The 21,078-nt window shown below is 48.1% G+C and overlaps 2 protein-coding genes across 13 annotated transcripts in view; one reads left to right on the top strand and one right to left on the bottom strand.

Annotated features, from left to right (window-relative positions):
• The window catches only part of LOC143793546 (uncharacterized), a 38,655-nt gene extending 36,012 nt beyond the window's left edge, over window positions 1-2,643 (bottom strand). The window contains exon 1 of the mRNA XM_077280612.1: window positions 2,558-2,643. The gene's annotated coding sequence lies outside the window, so the exon portion shown is untranslated. The remainder of the gene's footprint in view (window positions 1-2,557) is intronic.
• The window catches only part of LOC143793498 (uncharacterized), a 301,418-nt gene that overhangs the window by 247,181 nt on the left and 33,159 nt on the right, over window positions 1-21,078 (top strand). For 2 of the 12 annotated variants that reach the window (XM_077280520.1, XM_077280524.1), the window contains exons 1-4: window positions 17,341-17,498; window positions 18,112-18,258; window positions 18,575-18,754; window positions 19,580-19,703. The exons of 5 other annotated variants lie outside the window; for them this stretch is intronic. In XM_077280520.1, the coding sequence (XP_077136635.1) occupies window positions 18,169-18,258; window positions 18,575-18,754; window positions 19,580-19,703 (394 nt within the window). In that variant the 5' untranslated portion in view covers window positions 17,341-17,498; window positions 18,112-18,168. Of the gene's footprint in view, window positions 1-17,340; window positions 17,499-18,111; window positions 18,259-18,574; window positions 18,755-19,579; window positions 19,704-21,078 lie in introns of those variants that run through there. 5 more of the 12 variants (XM_077280519.1, XM_077280526.1, XM_077280527.1 and 2 more) reach the window with 5 other exon arrangements.

The raw sequence follows: 21,078 nt of genomic DNA on the forward strand, positions 1-21,078 counted from the left end.
TACAGGGGAATGGGGGCATGTATGAGGAAACAGTACAGGGGAATGGGGGTCATGTATGAGGAAACAGTACGGGGGAATGGGGGCATGTATGAGGAAACAGTACAGGAGAATGTGGGCATGTATGAGGAAACAGTACGGGGGAATGGGGGGCATGTATGAGGAAACAGTATGGGGGATGGGGGCATGTATGAGGAAACAGTACGGGGGAATGGGGGCATGTATGAGGAAACAGTACGGGGGAATGGGGGGCATGTATGAGGAAACAGTATGGGGGAACGGGAGGCATGTATGAGGAAACAGTATGGGGGAATGGGGGCATGTATGAGGAAACAGTACAGGAGAATGTGGGCATGTATGAGGAAACAGTACAGGGGAATGGAGGCATGTATGAGGAAACAGTATGGGGAATGGGGGCATGTATGAGGAAACAGTACGGGGGAATGGGGGCATGTATGAGGAAACAGTACGGGGGAATGGGGGGCATGTGTGAGGAAACAGTACAGGAGAATGGGGGACATGTAACTAAGGCTCTGATCACATCTCCAAAACGTCACCGACCACGACCGATGGATCCTGTAACTAAGGCTCCGATCACACCTACAAGACGTCACTGACCATGACCGATGGATCCTGTAACTAAGGCTCCGATCACATCTACAAGACTTCACCGACCACGACCGATGGATCCTGTAACTAAGGCTCCGATCATATCTACAAGACGTCACCGACCACGACCGAAGGATCCTGTAACTAAGGCTCCGATCACATCTACAAGACGTCACCGACCACGACCGATGGATCCTGTAACTAAGGCTCCGATCACATCTACAAGACGACACCAACCACGACCGATAGATCCTGTAATTAAGGCTCCGATCACATCTACAAGACGTCACCGTCCACGACCGATGGATCCTGTAACTAAGGCTCCGATCACATCTACAAGACCTCACTGACCACGACCGATGGATCCTGTAACTAAGGCTCCGATCACATCTACAAGACGTCACCAACCACGACCAATGGATCCTGTAACTAAGGCTCCGATCACATCTACAAGACATCACCGACCATGACCGATGGATCCTGTAACTAAGGCTCCGATCACATCTACAAGACGTCACCGACCACGACCGATGGATCCTGTAACTAAGGCTCCGATCACATCTACAAGACGTCAGTGACTGATGGATCCTGTAACTAAGGCTCCGATCACATCTGCAAGATGTCACCGACCACGACCGATGGATCCTGTAACTAAGGCTCCGATCACATCTGCAAGATGTCACCGACCACGACCGATGGATCCTGTAACTGAGGCTCCGATCACATCTACAAGACGTCACCGACCACGACCGATGGATCCTGTAACTAAGGCTCCGATCACATCTACGAGACGTCACCGACCACGACCGATGGATCCTGTAACTAAGGCTCCGATCACATCTACAAGACATCACCGACCACGACCGATGGATCCTGTAACTAAGGCTCCGATCACATCTACAAGACATCACCGACCACGACCGATGGATACTGTAACTAAGGCTCCGATCACATCTACAAGACGTCACCGACCACGACCGATGGATACTGTAACTAAGGCTCCGATCACATCTACAAGACATCACCGACCACGACCGATGGATCCTGTAACTAAGGCTCCGATCACATCTACAAGACGTCACCGACCACGACCGATGGATCCTGTAACTAAGGCTCCGATCACATCTACAGGACGTCACCGACCACGACCGATGGATCCTGTAACTAAGGCTCCGATCACATCTACAAGACGTCACCGACCACGACCGATGGATCCTGTAACTAAGGCTCCGATCACATCTACAAGACGTCACCGACCACGACCGATGGATCCTGTAACTAAGGCTCCGATCACATCTACAAGACGTCACCAACCACGACCGATGGATCCTGTAACTAAGGCTCCGATCACATCTACAAGACGTCACCGACCACGACTGATGGATCCTGTAACTAAGGCTCCGATCACATCTACAGACGTCACCGACCACGACCGATGGATCCTGTAACTAAGGCTCCGATCACATCTACAAGACGTCACCGACCACGACCGATGGATCCTGTAACTAAGGCTCCGATCACATCTACAAGACGTCACCGACCACGACCGAAGGATCCTGTAACTAAGGCTCCGATCACATCTACAAGACGTCACTAACCACGACCGAAGGATCCTGTAACTAAGGCTCCGATCACATCTACGTCACTGACCACGACAGATGGATCCTGTAACTAAGGCTCCGATCACATCTACAAGACGTCACCGACCACGACCGATGGATCCTGTAACTAAGGCTCCGATCACATCTACAGGACGTCACTGACCACGACCGATGGATCCTGTAACTAAGGCTCCGATCACATCTACAAGACATCACCGACCACGACCGATGGATCCTGTAACTAAGGCTCCGATCACATCTACAAGACATCACCGACCACGACCGATGGATCCTGTAACTAAGGCTCCAATCACATCTGCAAGATGTCACCAACCCTCCTGTAATCTCACCGGAATGGCGGGAAATCTGCTGCTGGCTGACACCAGAGAACACGAACTGCACACAACCAGGACGGAGCTGCTGCACTGAGATCTGTAGGACCTGTGATGATGTCACTGCCATGTGATCAGCTCTTCCCTCCTGGTTGGGTGTGCAGATGTCTTGTTCTCTGTTATCAGCCATTATTCATAGCTCTCTCTATTTAGGAGATGTATAATTGGGCATTTGTCTTAGATATATGAATATTACCTCCATTTTCTGTATAAAGTTGTGACACAATAGTTTTCTGTGTGAGTTTCGGAGCAGACGATTTCTGGACATGATGTTTTCATGTGAACGTTTGTGTTTGTGGTGATGAGACTTCCTGCATTGTCCAGCTCAGATAGACAAGGTGTGAGACCTCCATGGCAGGATGCCCACCATGGTCTATAACAGGTTAGAAATGAATATTCAACTACGTAGAGGATTGAATTATCACCGCTCAGTAGTGAGATGTTACCACAAACCAATGAGATTCTTACATTTTTGCATCTTATTTCTATGTTTCGCCCCAAAAGATACTGTATAAATATGTATTAACCTCTCTAATAAACGGTGAATCTCATCATACAGAAAACTGCTCTGTCTACGGCATTGATCTGTGTCACGAGGCCGGTCTCTAAAGTTTCATTTATGGTAAATATTTATACTTTATTATTTAGACAATTAAATCTCCCTATATACAGTGGGTGCGGAAAGTATTCAGACCCTTTTACATTTTTTCACTGTTTCATTGCAGCCATTTGGTAAATTCAATAAAGTTCATTTTTTTCACTTACTTTTTACTGTACATTCTGCACCCCATCTTGACTGGAAAAAAAACAGAAATGTAGCAATTTTTGCACATTTATTAAAAAACAAAAAATTAAATATCACATGGTCATAAGTAGTGATGAGCGAGCACTAAAATGCTCGGGTGCTCGCTGCTCGGGTCGAGCAGATTGGAATACTCGGGTACTCGGCCAGAACAACGAGCCCAATGTAAGTCCCGAGTATTTTTACTGCGATCCCCCCGGGGGTCCTTTTAAGGTCTAAAAACGTCTGAAAATGATGGAAAAACTGCTCAAATGACACAGGGACCTCATGGGGATCGCCCCTGGAAGCTTTCCTGACTCCTAGTTCACAGCTTTAATCATTTTTTCCGAGATTCATGACATTTTTCCCGGTGCCACAAAAAACACATGAAAACGAAACCAAAACGGGTTATGCTGGGAAATATGTTAAGGTCCATCCTCTGCAGGTTAATCACTTGCCTGTAAGGCCAAATAATTAACCCCAGACCGAAAAATTTCCTCCCCCACTTAGGCTTAGTTCAGACGCTGCGTTTTTGAAGCGTTTTTCAACTTTATCATTGCTTTCAACCACTACAAATGCATTCACTGGGAAATGTCATTGTAACATGTAACCCCCCTAGCTGGCCATGTGGTGTGTGACACATACGCAGACCCATCTTGTTTCATTTATGAAGAAGGGACTCAAAGTCACAGAGCCTATTGTTACTGGTGCATCAGGCGGAATTAATCTTCTTAAAGGGCCATTATTAAACATTGGGTCTCCTATGCTGTTATTGCCTATGCTGTGAGTGGCTGGGCTGCCAAGAATTATGACGCACCACAATACCCCTTTCACGAAAGGTACAGGGGGACTCCTGAAAAAAATGTTGCATTGAATGCAAGGCCTGCCCTGCTATCAAGTAATATGCACCCCAATAAGCCTTTGAACCCAGGTACTGGAGGCCACAGGAAAACTCACTTCACAGTCTTCAGTTGGTCCTGCCATACTGTTTCCTTATGCATTGAATGCAAGGGCCGCCTTGACCCAAATTTGCACCCAACACAATCCCCTCTTGGAAAAAACATGGAGGAGGGCCTCATAAAAAAAACTGTCCCATTACAAAGGAGCGTGTCTCCTAGACTCATAATGCCCATACACTAAATGTATGAGCTGACAAACATTTCCCCATGGGGGGTACATTTAAAAACATTTAATGAGGATCATAGACACCCTTGCCAAAAAATTTACTGTAGCATATAGGAACATGTGAACCCTGGTGATCTAGTGGTGGAAAATGATGAGACGTGGAGGAAGGCCTCATTAACCCCTTCATGACCTTGCGATTTTCCGTTTTTTCCATGTTCGTTTTTCACTCCCTTCCTCCCCAGAGCCATAACTTTTTTATTTTTCCGTCAATTTGGCCATGTGAAGGCTTATTTTTTGCGGGACGAGTTGTACTTTTGGACGACATCATTGGTTTTACCATGTCGGGTACTAGAAAACGGGAAAAAAATTCCAAGTGCGGTGAAATTGCAAAAAAAAGTGCAATCCCACACTTGTTTTTTGTTTGGCTTTTTTGCTAGGTTCACTAAATGCTAAAACCTGACATTATGATTCTCCAGGTCAGTACGAGTTCATAGACACCTAACATGACTAGGTTATTTTTTACCTAAGTGGTGAAATTTTTTTCCAAACTTTGCAAAAAAAAAAAATTGCGCCATTTTTTGATACTTGTAGCGTCTCCATTTTTCATGACCTGGGGTCGGTTGAGGGCTTATTTTTTGCGTGCCGAGCTGGCGTTTTTAATGATACCATTTCAGTGCAGATATGTTCTTTTGATCGCCCGTTATTGCATTTTAATGCAATGTCGCGGCGACCAAAAAAAACGTAATTCTGGCGTTTCGATTTTTTTTCTCATTACGCCATTTAGCGATCAGGTTAATGCTTTTTTTTATTGATAGATCGGGCAATTCTGAACGTGGCGATACCAAATATGTGTAGGTTTGATTTTTTTTTTTATTGATTTATTTTGATTGGGGCGAAAGGGGTGATTTAAACTTTTATATTTTTTTTTTTTTCACATTTTTTTTTACTTTTTTTTTTTTACTTTTGCCATGCTTCAATAGCCTCCATGGGAGGCTAGAAGCAGGCACAGCACGATCGCCTCTGCTACATAGCAGCGATCTGCTGTTCGCTGCTATGTAGTAAAAATGGAGGTGTGCCATGAGCACCGACCACAGGGTGGCGCCCACAGCAGGCCGGCATCAGTAACCATAGAGGTCTCAAGGACCTCTATGGTTACAATGGAGAAGCATCGCCGACCTCCGATCATGTGACGGGGGTCGGCGATGCCGGCCGGATGCGGTAGTTAAATGCCGCTGTCTGCGTTTGACAGCAGCATTTAACTAGTTAATAGCGGCGGGTGAATCGCGATTTCACCCGCCGCTATTGCGGGCACATGTCAGCTGTTCAAAACAGCTGACATGTCCCGGCTTTGATGCGGGCTCACCGCAGAGCCCTGCATCAAAGCAGGGGAGCTGACCTCGGATGTACTATCCCGTCCGAGGTCAGTATGGGGTTAAAGGGAACCTGTCACCCCCAAAATCGACGATGAGCTAAGCCCACCAGCATCAGGGGCTTATCTACAGCATTCTGTAATGCATTCTGTAATGTTGTAGATAAGCCCCAGATGTATCCTGAGAGATAAGAAAAAGAGGTTAGATTATACTCACCTGCGCGGGCGGTCCGATCTGATGGGCGTCATGGTCCGGTCCGGGGCCTTCCATCTTCTTACGATGACGTCCTCTTCTTGTCCTCAGGCTGCGGCTGCCGCACAGGCAAACTGATTTGCCCTGTTGAGGGCAGAGCAAAGTACTGCACTGCGCAGGTGTTGGGCCTCTCTGACCTTTCCCGGCGTCTGCGCAGTGCAGTACTTTGCTCTGCCCTCAACAGGGCAGACAAAGTACACAAGCGCCAGAGCCACAGCATGAAGACAAGAAGAGGACATCATCGTAAGAAGATGGGAGGCCCCGGACCGCGACAACCATCGGATCGGATCGCCCGCACAGGTGAGTATAATCTAATCTCTATTTCTTATCTTTCAGAATGCTGTAGATAAGCCCCTGATGTTGGTGGGCTTAGCTCATCCGTCGTTGGGGGTGACAGGTTCCCTTTAAAAACTAGGCCCAATTTAAAGGAACTGGTCTCCTAGGCTTGTAATGCCCATACACTAAGTGTATGGGCTGACAAACATTTCCCCAAGGGGGGATACATTTTTTAAAAATATACCATGGGCATCATAGACACCCTTGCCAAAAATTGGACTGCCTATAGCAGCACAGAATACGTTAAGCGTGGTAATCTAGTGGTGGAGAATGAGGAGACATAAAGATAAATCATCAAAAGGATGTGAATCCACCGATGAAAGTAAATAACAAAAGGGAGGGGCGAACACAGGTTCATATATATGTTGCCAGATTGTGTCCAACGAGATATGTTTGTCCCTAGCAACAGCTCAGAGACAGGGGTATAAATATATATATATATATATATATATATATATATATATATATATACATATATATATATTTCAATATTTTCACATTGTAGAGGTATACACTGGGTCATAAAAGGACGGTGCCAAGATATTAACACTGGAATATATAAGAATAAATGTGAAAAATATACGTACATCTCATTTTGATGACAGTTCCCCCTGGGGGAGTTTATTTTGGTCTCTAATTAGTAACAGAAATCAGAAAAACACCCTCGCACAAAAATTGAGTGAATTTTGCATCACGGAATACATTGAGCCTGGTGTTGTACTGGTTGTGGATGATGAGGATAAGGAGGAGGATAACAACAAACAGACCAAATCAGGAAGCGGACACCCATGTTTGGTTGAGGAGAGGTGCATGAGAATACACCTCCACAAAAAAAGAAAATGTATTACATGTTATGTTTCGCTGTTTTCACTTGGTGGTGTACGGAAGTCTTTCCCAATCCAGCTCTTGTTCATTTTGATAAGAGTCAGCCTGTCAGCATTTTCAATTGACAGGCGGATGCGCTTATCTGTTATAATTCCACCAGCAGCAGGGCAGGCCAGGACCTCCAAGGCGTAGAGAGCCAGTTCATGCCATATGTCCAGCTTGGATACCCAATAATTAAAAGGCACAGAGGAATCATGGAGGACGTTTGTACGATCTGCAAGGTACTCCCTCACCAGCTCCACAAACACTGCACTTTCTGTGAGAGCACCCATTGCCTCTGTGCCGTCACGATGGGAAGGTCTGAGAAAATAGTTCCAGAACTTTGCCATTGTTCCTCTGCCTGAGCTGTATTGTACTTCTGTCTCTCTCGCTTGGAGTCCTTGGTTGTACAACAAACCCTGACATCTGCTGCCAGCGTTCTCACATGGGAATTTTCTAAGTAATTCCGCCACAAGGGCCCCCTGGTACTGCAACATTTTAGCACACCTCTCTGCCTCTGGAAGAAGAGATTGAAAGTTCTCCTTGTAGTGTGGGTCTAGAAGTGTCACCAACCAGTAATGAGCGTCACCAAAAATTTTTATAATACGAGGGTCACATGAAACGCAGGGCAACATAAAGTCAGCCATGCGTGCCAGACTGCTAACAGGCAAGACTTCCATGTCCTCACCAACAGGACGACTGACCATGCTGTCCTCCTCCTCCCTGTCCTCCCTGCTGAACAGACGGTAGGACAACTGTGCTTGTAGTACCATCTATAGCGCATGAAAGTAGCTCCTGTTCTTCCTTCTTCTCATTGTCTACCAATCCACGTTGAGAAGACATGAGGCTGGGCTGAGTGTAATCCCCCTGTATGTTTTCTTGCCCCATGTCCTCGTGCTCCGCCTGCGATGCATCCTCGTTAATTGTGAGCAGAGAGGTTTTCAGAATGCAGAGAAGCGGGATGGTGATGATAATTATGGCGTCATCGCCGCTCACCATCTTGGTGCAGTCCTCAAAGTTTTGGAGGATGGTACATATGTCTGACATCCATGTCCACTTCTGAGGTCTTATGTGTGGAGTCTGAACTAAATATCGACAGCCTTGTTGATGTTGGTAGTCAAAAACTGCCCTCTTCTGCTCACAAATCCTTTCCAACATATGCAGTGCAGAGTTCCAGGTCTTGGGGACATCACACACCAGCCGGTGAGCTGATAGCTGCAAATGTTGCTGAAGAACGGCAAGGGCGGCAGAAGCTGTAGCTGACTTTCTAAAATGAGCAGACAGACGGCGTACTTTCACTAGAAGATCCGGAGCTCTGGGTAGCTTTTCAGAAAACATTGAACCACGGGGTTAAGCACATGGGCCAGGCAAGGTACGTGTGTGAGCTCACCTTGCCTCAGAGCCGCCACCAGGTTCCGGCCATTGTCAAACACGACCATGTCTGGCGTAGGTTCAGCAGTGTCATCTAAATATCTGACTGCTCTTTCACCGCTGTCCACAACTCTTCTGGATTGTGCGGTTTGTCACCTATGCAGATTAGCTTCAGCACAGCCTGTTGCCGCTTGGCTGAGGTAGTGCTGAAATGCTTCCAGCTTCTGACTGATGTGTTGATTTCAGAGATAGAGGTTGAAGAGGAGGAGGTGCAGGAGCTGTAGACTGTGGGGGCAACCGTGATTGACGTAGGGCCCACAATCCTCGGCGTGGGGAGGATGTGCTCCATCCCAAGGTCCGACTGGGTCCCGGCTTTCATTATGTTAACCCAGTTTGCCATCAGTGAGGTGTACCATCCCTGGCCACAAGCACTTGTCCACGTGTCCGTGGTTAGGTGGACTTTCCCTATAACAGCATTGTTGAGGGCATGGGTAATGTTGTGGTGCACATGCTGGTGTAATGCGGGGATGGCACACCGGGAGAAATAGTGGCGACTGGGGACTGAGTAACTTGGGACGGTCACCGCCATCAGGTTGCGGAAAGCTTCTGTCTATACGAGCCTAAAAGGCAACTTTTTGAGAGCAAGCAGAAGAGAAATGTTAGAATTTAGTACTGTGGCCTGTGGGGCGTTGGCTGGGTATTTCCGCTTGCGTTCCAATGACTGGGGTATAGACAACTGAAGGGTGTGCTGGGACAAGGACATGGACGGACTTGATGATGGTGCTGCTTGACTGTGAGCAACAACAGGTTGCTATAGGCATCTTCACATGCACGGTGGACTGGGGATTGGCTTCTACGCAAAACAGTGGAAGAAGCAGTGGTGTCACCTGCAGACAGTGTTCCTGGAGCCTGGGGTTCGGCCCACAAAATCGGGTGCTTTGCTGCCATGTGCCTGATCATGCTGGTGGTGGTCAGGCTGGTAGTTTTGCTACCCCTGCTGATGAGGGCATGGCAGGTTCTGCAAATGTCCTGTTTGGGGTTATCAGCAGAGTTTTTAAAATATAACCAGACCCGGGAAGATTTAACAGTTGGAATGGCAACTTCCCTCATGTTGGTGTTACGGGGAACGGATGCACGCCTTCTGTCTATGGCCACCGCACTGCTTCTTTCTGCCTGTTGTGGTGATATGACTCCTTCCCCATGTGTGCTGCTGTCCTCGCCATGCATGTCCTCCTGCCAGGTTGGGTCAGTCACTATGTCAGCCACCACTTCATCTTCCACATCCGCACCCTGCTCCTCTTCCTGACTTTCTGGCAATTGTGTCTCATCATCGTCCACCTCTTGTGACACTTTCCCACCATCGCCTTCGTGTGACCGTGGCTTTTCAAAGCTTTCGGCATTGCTACAGGCGATCTCATCTGGCCCCACTTCAAGTTGACCGGCCGAGAGTCTGGAATCTTGAAAGGGAAAACTGAACAGCTCTTCGGAGTGTCCAAGTGTGGGATCAGTTGTCTCAGGGCACTCGGCATGGTCATGGTCAGGAAGATCAGGGTGAGGAATATCCGGGCCACACTCACGGCTACTCAGACTTGACCGTGTGGAAGACAAAGTGTTGGTGGTGGCGGCTAAGTGACTGTAAGCATTATCCGCTATCCAACCAACAACCGTTTCACACTGCTCTGGCTTCAATAGTGGTGTCCTGCGATCTCTGGGACAGGAAGGTCAAGTGAGAAGATGTGGGTCTTTGTTGTGGCCCACTTTCAGCTTGGCCATGGCCTTGTCCTCTGCATGCACCATCACGTCCACTTCCCCGTCCCTTGCCTTGCCCATTTTAAATGGACTACTGCACTATTTCAAAAGCTCAACACAAATGTATTTATTTGTAGCAAAATTATATCTGATCATACTGATCAGCCTGCAAATCTACGATTTTTCCACCACAGATACTACAAGCCGCAAACACAGATAACAGACTGTATACCGTAATTATTTGTTCTGTTGTATGTGAAATAAACAAACAAAAAAAAAAAGAGTAGAACAAGGCTAGCACACAGAACTATGCTATGTTTGCCTGCAAAACTATGATTTTTCCATCACAGATACAACAGGCCTCAGCCTGACATAACAGACTGTATGAAGTATTTTTTTTTGTTTTTTTGTGAATTTTGGAAAAAAAAATAAAAAATTGTAGAACAAAGCTAGCAAACAGAACTATGCTATGTATGCCTGCTAAGCTACGATTTTTCAACTACAGATACACCAGGACTCAGCCTGAGATAACAGACGGTATAATTTTTTTTTTGGGGGGGGTGATTTTTTGATAAAAAAAAAAAAAAAAGAGTAGAACAAGTCTAGCAGACAGAACTATGCAACTTATGCCTGCGAAGCTACGATTTTTCCACTACAGGCCTCAGCCTGACATAACAGGCTGTATGAAATTTTTTTGGGTTTTTGGTGAATTTAAAAAAAAAAAAAAAGGAGAACAAGGCTAGCACACAAACCTATGGTACGTATGCCTGTGAAGCTATGATTTCTCCACCACAGATACACAAGGCCTCAGCCTGACATTACAGACTGAGCTAAATGTGGCCTTGATTTTTTGGGCACAACTAAATTGTCTCAACAAGTTGGCTATGACACACAAAAAAAAAATTTGGCATGCTCACATGATACCTGGGCCACAAAAAAATATTAGATTTCCACGCTCTTCGATTACAATGACCTGGCTGTAGTCTGCAGTGTGACCAAGCAAATAAATGTAGAAATAAAGAGGCTATGGATTGCTTTAGAATAAAAGGAGCAGGTATAAGAAGAAAAAAAAATTGCCTTAGAAAATTGCAGCTAGATATATATTAAATAAGCAGCAGCAGCAGACAGTTATGGAGCTTTTGGAGGGATGCAGTGGGAGCAATGTACGCACTTGCTTTGCACTGATGTGGACATGCTGTGCCCTGCCTACCTAGAGCTGGAATTTGGCAGAATCCATAGTTTACGACCTTGTTTTTCCCAAGGTAAATCTCTTCTCCCTCAGATAATGTGATGTAAGAAGCCATTCCTCCCACTCTCTTATCTCTGTGGTGTAATTATTGTTATTTATTATTATAGTGCCATTTATTCCATGGCACTTTACATGTGAGGAGGGGTATACATAATAAAAACAAGTACAATAATCTTAAAACAATACAGGTCACGACTGGTACAGGAGGAGAGAGGACCCTGCCCGCGAGGGCTCACAATCCACAAGGGATGGGTGAGGATACAGTAGGTGAGGATAGAGCTGGTCATGCAGCGGTTGGTTGATCGGTGGTTACTGCAGGTTGTAGGCTTGTCGGAAGAGATAGGTCTTCAGGTTCTTTTTGAAGGTTTTGATGGTAGGTGAGAGTCTGATGTGTTGTGGCAGAGAGTTCCAGAGTATGGGGGAAGCACGGGAGAAATCTTGTATGCGATTGTGGGAAGAGGAGATAAGAGGGGAGTAGAGAAGGAGATCTTGTGAGGATCGGAGGTTGCGTGTAGGTAAGTACCAGACGAGGTCACAGATGTATGGAGGAGACAGGTTGTGGATGGCTTTGTATGTCATGGTTAGGGTTTTGTACTGTAGTCTCTGGGCAATGGGGGGCCAGTGAAGGGATTGACAGAGGGGAGAGGCTGGGGAATAGCACGGGGACAGGTGGATTAGTCGGCAGAAGAGTTTAGAATAGATTGGATGGGGTGCGAGAGTGTTAGAGGGGAGGCCACAGAGCAGGAGGTTGCAGTAGTCAAGGCGAGAGATGATGAGGGCATGAACTAGGGTTTTTGCAGATTCTTGGTTTAGGAATGTACGGATCCGTGAAATATTTTTGAGTTGAAGTCGGCAGGAAGTGGAAAGGGCTTGGATATGTGGTTTCAAGGAGAAATCAGTGTCAAGGATTACCCCGAGGCAGCGAGCTTGTGGGACTGGGGAGAGTGGGCAGCCGTTTACTGTAATGGATAGGTTCGTTGGGGGGGTCACGTGAGATGGGGGAAAGACAATGGATTATGTTTTGTCCATGTTAGGTTTTAGAAATCTAGCGGAGAAGAAGGATGAAATAGCGGACAGACATTGAGGGGTTCTGGTTAGTAGGGTGGTGATATCTGGTCCAGAGATGTAGATCTGTGTGTCGTCAGCATAGAGGTGATACTGAAAACCATGAGATTCTATGAGCTGTCCCAGGCCAAAGGTGTAAATGGAGAAGAGCAGGGGCCCTAGGATTGAACCTTGCGGGACTCCGACAGATAGGGGGCGAGGTGCGGAGGTGGTGTGTGAGTGGGAGACGCTGAATGTCCGGTCTGTTAGGTATGAGGAGATCCAGGATAGGGCCAAGTCTGTAAGTCTGTGATGCCAAGGGATGAGAGGGTCTGTAGAAATAGGGAATGGTCCACTGTGTCAAAGGCAGAGGACAGGTCCAGGAGGAGGAGGAGGACAGAGTAGTGTCGCTTGTTCTTGGCGGTTAATAGGTCATTGGTGACCTTAGGGCAGTTTCAGTGGAGTGCTGTGACCGGAAGCCAGATTGTAAGCGATCGAAGAAAGAGCAAGAAGAGAGATGGGAAAACAGTTCAAGATGGACGTGTTGTTCCAGTAGTTTTGAGGCATGGGGAGAAATGATATAGGCCGATAGCTAGATACAGAGGATGGGTCAAGAGAAGGCTTTTTGAGGATAGGTGTGATGGAAGCATGTTTAAAGCTCGAGGGGAAAACACCAGTTGTTAGCGATAGGTTGAAGAGATGGGTTAGGGTTGGGATGAAGACTGTGGTGAGGTTTGGGATGAGGTGGGATGGGAGCGGGTCAAGTGCACAGGTGGCAAAATGGTATCTTGAGAGTAGAGTGGAGAGTCGATCTTCTGTAATGGTGGAGAAGTTGGTTTTGGAGGTGGAGGGCTGGGTAGTTGGGAGGAAGGGCTCTGGGGGTTGTCGATTAAAACTGTCTCTGATGTTCTCAATCTTATGTTTGAAAAATGAGGCAAAGTCTTCAGCTGAGATAAGTGGGGAGGGAGGAGGTGCTGGGGGACGGAGGAGAGAATTGAAGCTGTTGAATAACTGTTTAGGGTTGTGAGACAGGGAGGATATGAGACGAGAAGTAGGTTTGTTTTGCTGTGGCGATTGTAGTCTTGAAAGTAGTGAGGGACTGTTTGAATGCGATGAAGTGCTCTCTGGAGTGGGATCTTTTCCATCTCCGCTCAGCAGCCCCGGAAGCTTGCCTTAGTTCTTTGGTCAGGCTGGTGTGCCAGGGCTGTCTGTTGATTTTGCGAGCTTTGGTATGTGTAAGAGGGGTAACCGATTCCAAAGCTACAGGTATTGTGGTTTTATATAGAGCGGCAGAGTCATCCGCATTGTGTAGGGAACTTATGCCTGTAAGAGGGAGGAGGAATTCAGAGAGTGAGTGTAGATCGAGGTGTTTAAGATTTCTGCGAGGGTGTGCAAGTTTGTGGGGTCTGGATTGTGGACAAGGAGTGGAGAGGGAAGAGAATGTCAGTAGATTGTGGTCAGAAAGAGGAAGAGGTGAGTTAGAGAGGTTAGATAGGGAGCAGAGGTGGGTGAAGATGAGGTCCAGTGTGTGACCATCTTTGTGAGTGGCTGCAGAAGACCATTGAGTGAGGCCGAAGGAGGAAGTGAGAGATAGAAGCTTAGTGGCAGCTGAGAGGGAAGTGTCAATGAGGATGTTGAAGTCGCCCATGATGACAGTGGGGATGTCAGTGGAGAGGAAATGAAGTAGCCAGGTGGTGAAGTGGTCAAAGAAGGTGGTGGTGGCCCTGGGGGGCGGTAAATGACAGCCAGTTGGAGGTTCGAGGGGGAGTAGATGCGCACAGAGTGCTCCTCAAAGGAAGGGAGGGTGGCAGTGTGATTGGGGTGAAGGAGCAGTTATCTGACAGGAGAGGATTGTATGTTGAGGAACAGTTCTGAGGAGCAGGTGAGATGGATGGGGAAGATTGAGGAAGAGATGAACAGCTCCTTACTAGGTGTAGGGATTAAGCAGAAAGTGAAGGATTATAGGGGTGAGTGCCAGGGGTGGATTAAGGGTAGCCAGGGCCCCGGGCTGTTCAGACACTGTGGGCCCCCCCCCAGTCATGTGACGGGGGTCATGTGACGGGGGTCATGTGACGGGGGTCATGTGACACCTGAACCAGATTATTCCAGAAAAATGGTCGGGCCCTACTCTACTGTAACCTATTAAATATTTGTTAAAATATGCAATACAATTTAGGTATATTTTGACGAATATCACATACAAGGAACAAATACCACCGCACCATGACCAGACCACAAATTACAACCACAGTGATCGAATAATATCACATACAAGGAACAAATACCACCGCACCATGTCAAGACCACATATTACCACCACTTGGTGACCAAATAGCACATACAAGGGACAAATACCACAACACCATTTCCAGACCACATATTACCACCACATAGTGACTGAATACTACAATACTGATCAGTAATAAAAAAAAACAAAAAACACAATACTATCACCATAAGTGCCAGTATTCACAGGAAATCTGTACTTAGTATGCAGTGTCTGTGTAGAGGTAATACAGCGATCACTGGTGACATTGTACACAGTACCTCTGTATATAGTGTATAGGTAATACAGTGATCACTGGTGACATTATATACAGGAGCTCTGTATATAGTATACAGTGTATAGTGTCAGTGTATAGGTAACACTGACTCCCCAGTGACGTCTCTAGGTGAAGTCCTTCATCTTTCATCCAGCACAGACCGCCATCACTTCTTCCAGCCAGGACTTGTCTCTGCAGGAAATAACACAGTTATCTCGAGCTCCGCTTGCAGAACACATTACTTAATTTTTCCCAACTTCTACATTACACCACATGAAGAAAAAGAGGTGACATAGTGTCACTCTACACAGTAACAGGACCGCCCCCCCCCCCCCATTTAAAACAATGTCCTCAAAAAATAAAATAAATACATCACTGCAGTAATAATATCCCTTAATTAGCCCCTATGTCCAGCATTGCCCCCAGACAGTGTGTTCAACAATCTGCCCCAGTATGTCCAGCATAATATTGCCCCAGAGTGTCCAGCATTGCCCCCAGTGTGTCCGGCAATCTGCCCCAGTGTGTCCAGCATATTACCCCCAGTGTGTCCAGCAATCTGCCCGAGTGTCTCCAGCATTGCCCCAGTGTGTCCAGCAATGCATTGCCCCAGTGTGTCCAGCAATCATGTGCCCCAATGTGTCCTCCAGCATTGCCCCCAGTGTCTCCAGCAATCATCTGCCCCAGTGTGTCCTCCAGCATTGCCCCAGTGTGTCCAGCAATCTGCCCCAGTGTGTCCAGCATATTGCCCCGGGCCCCCCGGATTGCCGTTTGCAAAAAATAACAAAAAAAAAAAAAAGAGTTCTCCTCACCTGACCTGTGCGCTCCAGCGGCGAGCTCCCTCCAGCAGCACACACTCGCCGGCGACTGACATTGACGTCAGACGCCGGCGACGTGTGAGCTGCGCCTGCGGCTGACTTCAGCTGCCAGCCTCCAATTGGCTGGCGGCTGTTGTTAACTATTGACGTGCGGGCGCGCGCCCGCACGTCAATAGGAAACCACCGTAGCGCCGGTATGGGCCCGGTGAGCAGATGAGACGGGGCCCGATGCGGGCCCCCTCTCTCTCTGCCCACCGGGCCCATAAATGATACGCCAGTCAGGGCACGGGCAGTAATGCCCTGATGGCGGCGGGCAATCTGTGCGGTAGCCCAGGGCTCCCCCACACCACTGGGCCCTGGGCTACCGCCCAGATTGACCCTCTTATAATCCGCCCCTGGTGAGTGCAAATAAACAATGTAAATATAAGAAAACTGACTGAACAGCAATATAGTCTGAACTGGTGCATAACCAGAAAAGTCATATAGCAAATAGATCAATGGCTGCACTCAAAATTTACTGTGCTAAGGCAAGGAAATGTGCAATACATGAAATGTGAATAGCATAATGGCTAGGGAAATTTATGAAAAAACACATGAGATTCTTAGCACAAGATTTGGCCAAAAGTTGTGAGCCCATCCACCAAACGTCAAGGTAATCTCAGATCGAATGGGTAACTGACCTATCTGCCTGGTGTGAACACTTACCTATGGCTAATAACATGGTAAAGCCTGCATTTATAGAGGAGGTTAGAACCAACTGTGTTTGGATGTAGTTAAAATCACAGCATGGTGAAGGGCGGGGCGTTCAAGTCAGAAAAAGCAATACATAGTAAATATAGGATATAGGCCAATTGGAGGCTGGCAGCTGAAGTCAGGCGCAGCTCACACGTCGCCGGCGTCTGACGCGGGTTTTCTCGGGCGCATTCAGTGCGCTGCGATTGTACCGTATATCATCCGAGTCTCAACAATACAAGTCTATGGGGGCGAGAAAACATCACAAGGAGCATCAGTGCGACTGGTGAGAAATACGCACACAGCCTCCTAATGTCCGCTCACTGAGCCATTACATTCACTGGGGAAAATCAGTGAGAAATGTAAAGATGTACAGAGACAGAGCTGTGAGGAAAGCGCATCATCACAAACGCATCACACACGGAGACTCGGAGCCATTATATATATACACTGTATATAGATAGGGTAAGTGTGACCCAGGGCTAACTAATGGGGGGTCATAGAGGGAACGCTGCCCCAGCCCATCACAAACCAACCCCCACACTGCTAAGCCCCGCCCCATGTGACGTCACCGCAGGTCCTTCCGCTCTCAGTGCAGCAGCTCCGTCCTGGTTGTGTGCAGCTCGTGTTCTCTGGTGTCAGCCAGCAGCAGATTTCCCGCCATTCCGGTGAGATTACAGGAGGGTTTGGTGGAGTTTTGGTGCTTGTGGTAAATCTGTGAGAGGAGAGTGTGGGGTGAGATCAGAGCTGTTCCTGTGGAGGCTCCTGCTCCATGTGAGTGCGGCTCCTCAGTGTTGGGGACGGGCAGCATTGTATGGGGGATGTGCAGCGTCTGCTCCTCATCTCACGGCCCCCGCTGGGGGTGTAGTTACCACGGTGACCGACCTCTGCTGGTGGTGTAGTTACCACGGTGACCGTCCTCTCCTGGCAGTGTAGTTACCACGGTGACCGTCCCCTGCTGGCGGTGTAGTTACCACGGTGACCGACCTCTGCTGGCGGTGTAGTTACCACGGTGACCGTCCCCTGCTGGCGGTGTAGTTACCACGGTGACCGTCATCTGCTGGCGGTGTAGTTACCACGGTGACCGACCTCTGCTGGCGGTGTAGTTACCACGGTGACCGTCCTCCTCCTACGAGGCTGATAATGAGCCGTCAGATCGGCGGAGGAGGCCGCGGTGGAGTTTTGTGGCTTTTCCTCCTGATAAATGTTGATATTTGGCAGAATTTAGTGATTGTCGTTCTCTCGTCCCCTGTGATTTCCATCTTCTCCTTCCTCATGAAGACGCCGGCAGGACGAGATCCCTCCAGCTGATCCAGTGCTCATCCCTCCTCCTCCTGAATGACCCCGAGGATGGACGAGGACAGGGATGAGACCACCAGAAGATTATTCCACTTGGCCCTGGAGATCATCTCCCTGCTGAGCGGAGAGGTAACTCCTCTACATTTCTATCAGCTTTATTGTGTTCTGTGACAAGTCCGACATCGGGAGGAGGAAATCCAGAATAGAGAGAAGGATTCTTTCCTGTAAGAGCAGTGATTGTGTGGAGCTCTCTGCCCGGAGGAGTTGTCATGGGGATTCCCTATAAGAGCTGTAGAGGGGCCGGGATGTCTGTCCGGAGGGGAATAATATTCCCGGTTATGGCCCCAGATTACTGGAGACGGTTATTGATCCCGGGATTTCTACTGATTGTCAGATCTGGAGTCGGGAAGGAATCTTCTCCCTAAGTGTCTCTCTCCATACACAGGATTACACAATAGTGAGGAAGACACCGGGGGATGGTGTGACTCCCATCATCCATCTCCAGGAGTCAGGAGGGCGGAGCCCGGGCCCCATCACAGAGCCTCCCCCGCACTCCCTGCTACATGAGAGGAACAAGAAGATCCTGGAGCTCAGCAGCAAGATGATTGAGCTGCTGAGCGGAGAGGTGACTGCTGGGACATTATACAAGACTCGGGGATTCTGGGTGATGAGAGGAGAGGTGACTGCTGGGACATTATACAGCACTGGAGGATTCTGGGTGATGAGCGGGGAGGTGACTGCTGGGACATTATACAGCACTGGAGGATTCTGGGTGATGAGCGGAGAGGTGACTGCTGGGACATTATACAGCATTGGAGGATTCTGGGTGATGAGCGGAGAGGTGACTGCTGGGACATTATACAGGACTGGAGGATTCTGGGTGATGAGCGGAGAGGTGACTGCTGGGACATTATACAGCACTGGAGGATTCTGGGTGATGAGCGGAGAGGTGACTGCTGGTACATTATACAGGACTGGAGGATTCTGGGTGATGAGCGGGGAGGTGACTGCTGGGACATTATACAGCACTGGAGGATTCTGGGTGATGAGCGGGGAGGTGACTGCTGGGACATTATACAGCACTGGAGGATTCTGGGTGATGAGCGGGGAGGTGACTGCTGGGACATTATACAGCACTGGAGGATTCTGGGTGATGAGCGGAGAGGTGACTGCTGGGACATTATACAGCACTGGAGGATTCTGGGTTATGACGGGAGAGGTGACTGCTGGGACATTATACAGGACTGGAGGATTCTGAGTGATGAGCGGAGAGGTGACTGCTGGGACATTATACAGGACGGCACTGGAGGATTCTGGGTGATGAGCGGAGAGGTGACTGCTGGGACATTATACAGGACTGGAGAATTCTGGGTGATGACCGGAGAGGTGACTGCTGGGACATTATACAGCACTGGAGGATTCTGGGTGATGACGGTGTCGCTGTTGTCAGGTTCCTATAAGGTGTCAGGACGTCGCTGTCTATCTCTCCATGGAGGAGTGGGAGTATCTAGAAGGACACCAGGATCGGTACCAGGACGTGATGATGGAGGAGCTCCGGCCTCTTACACCACGAGGTGAGAAGCGAGGCTCCTTGTTGGCTCCGGTGGATGTGATGACGTCTCTCCGGCGGCGTCCTATAATAACCAATAGAGACTCTTGACGTAGCAACATGATCAAAATAATATAAAAATATATATCTATAACTTTTATAACAAATATTAAAATATACTTAATAAAGTAGTACAATAAATCAATGATTCAATAAATAACAAAAGGCCGGGATACTGGATTCCCTGACATACATGGAATAATCAACAGTGACAGAGAACATAGAGAGCATGAGACCTAAACATCCTGATACGAATAAATACCCGAAAAGTAATATGGGCACCCATACCAATTATCAAAATCAATTGTTTAAATTATACACTAAATATCAGCATAGGTGTCCATAAATGCGTTACTAACAGATGCACACTACATGTGTCAGCTCTTTCGGAACTCCTAAAGTGAACCCGCAGAACCACGACGACAAACCTCCCAAGGGTGAGCTGGCCAGGTGGACCACCCCCAATACAGGGAGTGTTAGGGGCAGGCCCGAGGGAGACTATTGCCGCAGAAGCTGATACCCGAGGACAGGAAGTAGGAGCGGAAAAGACGCAGAACTGGCTTTGATGGAAACGGCAGAGACTAAGAATAGGCTGTATATGGCGGACGCCCAAGACAGGCAGGATATGGCGGAAACACAGGACAGGCAGGATATGGCGGAAACACAGGACAGGCAGGGTATGGCGGAAACACAGGACAGAGCAAGGTATGAAGGACGGTGAGGTGGCAGCTCTGGTGGTTGTGAGGCGGCAGCTCGGGTGGTTGGTGAGGAGGCAGAATGGTTATTGTAGGCTTTCCTGAAGAGTTGGGTTTTTAGGTTCCGTCTGAAGGATCCGAGGGTGGTGGATAATCGGACGTGTTGAGGCATGGAATTCCAGAGGATGGGGGATATTCGGGAGATAATATCTTGGAGGCGGTTGTGTGAAGAACGAATAAGTGTGGAGGAGAGTAGGAGGTCTTGGGAGAATCGAAGATTACGTGAGGGAAGATATTGGGAGATTAGTTCAGAGATATAGGGAGGGGACAGGTTGTGGATGGCTTTGTAGATCAGTGTTAGTAGTTTGAACTGGATTCGTTGAGGAATTGGGAGCCAGTGGAGGGATTTGCAGAGGGAGAAGCAGGGGAGTAACAAGGAGAGAGGTGGATTAGCCGGGCAGCAGAGTTGAGGACAGACTGGAGTGGTGCAAGAGAGTTAGCGGGGAGGCCAACGAGGAGGGTGTTGCAGTAATCGAAGCGGAAGATGATGAGGGCATGCACAAGAGTTTTGGTAGATTGTGGCCCGAGGAAGGGACGGATTCTGGAAATATTTTTGAGTTGGAAGTGGCAAGAGTTTGGACTTGA

The sequence above is a fragment of the Ranitomeya variabilis genome, chromosome 1, assembly GCF_051348905.1.
Source record: "Ranitomeya variabilis isolate aRanVar5 chromosome 1, aRanVar5.hap1, whole genome shotgun sequence".
In the NCBI taxonomy this organism is placed as follows: Eukaryota; Metazoa; Chordata; class Amphibia; order Anura; family Dendrobatidae; genus Ranitomeya; species Ranitomeya variabilis.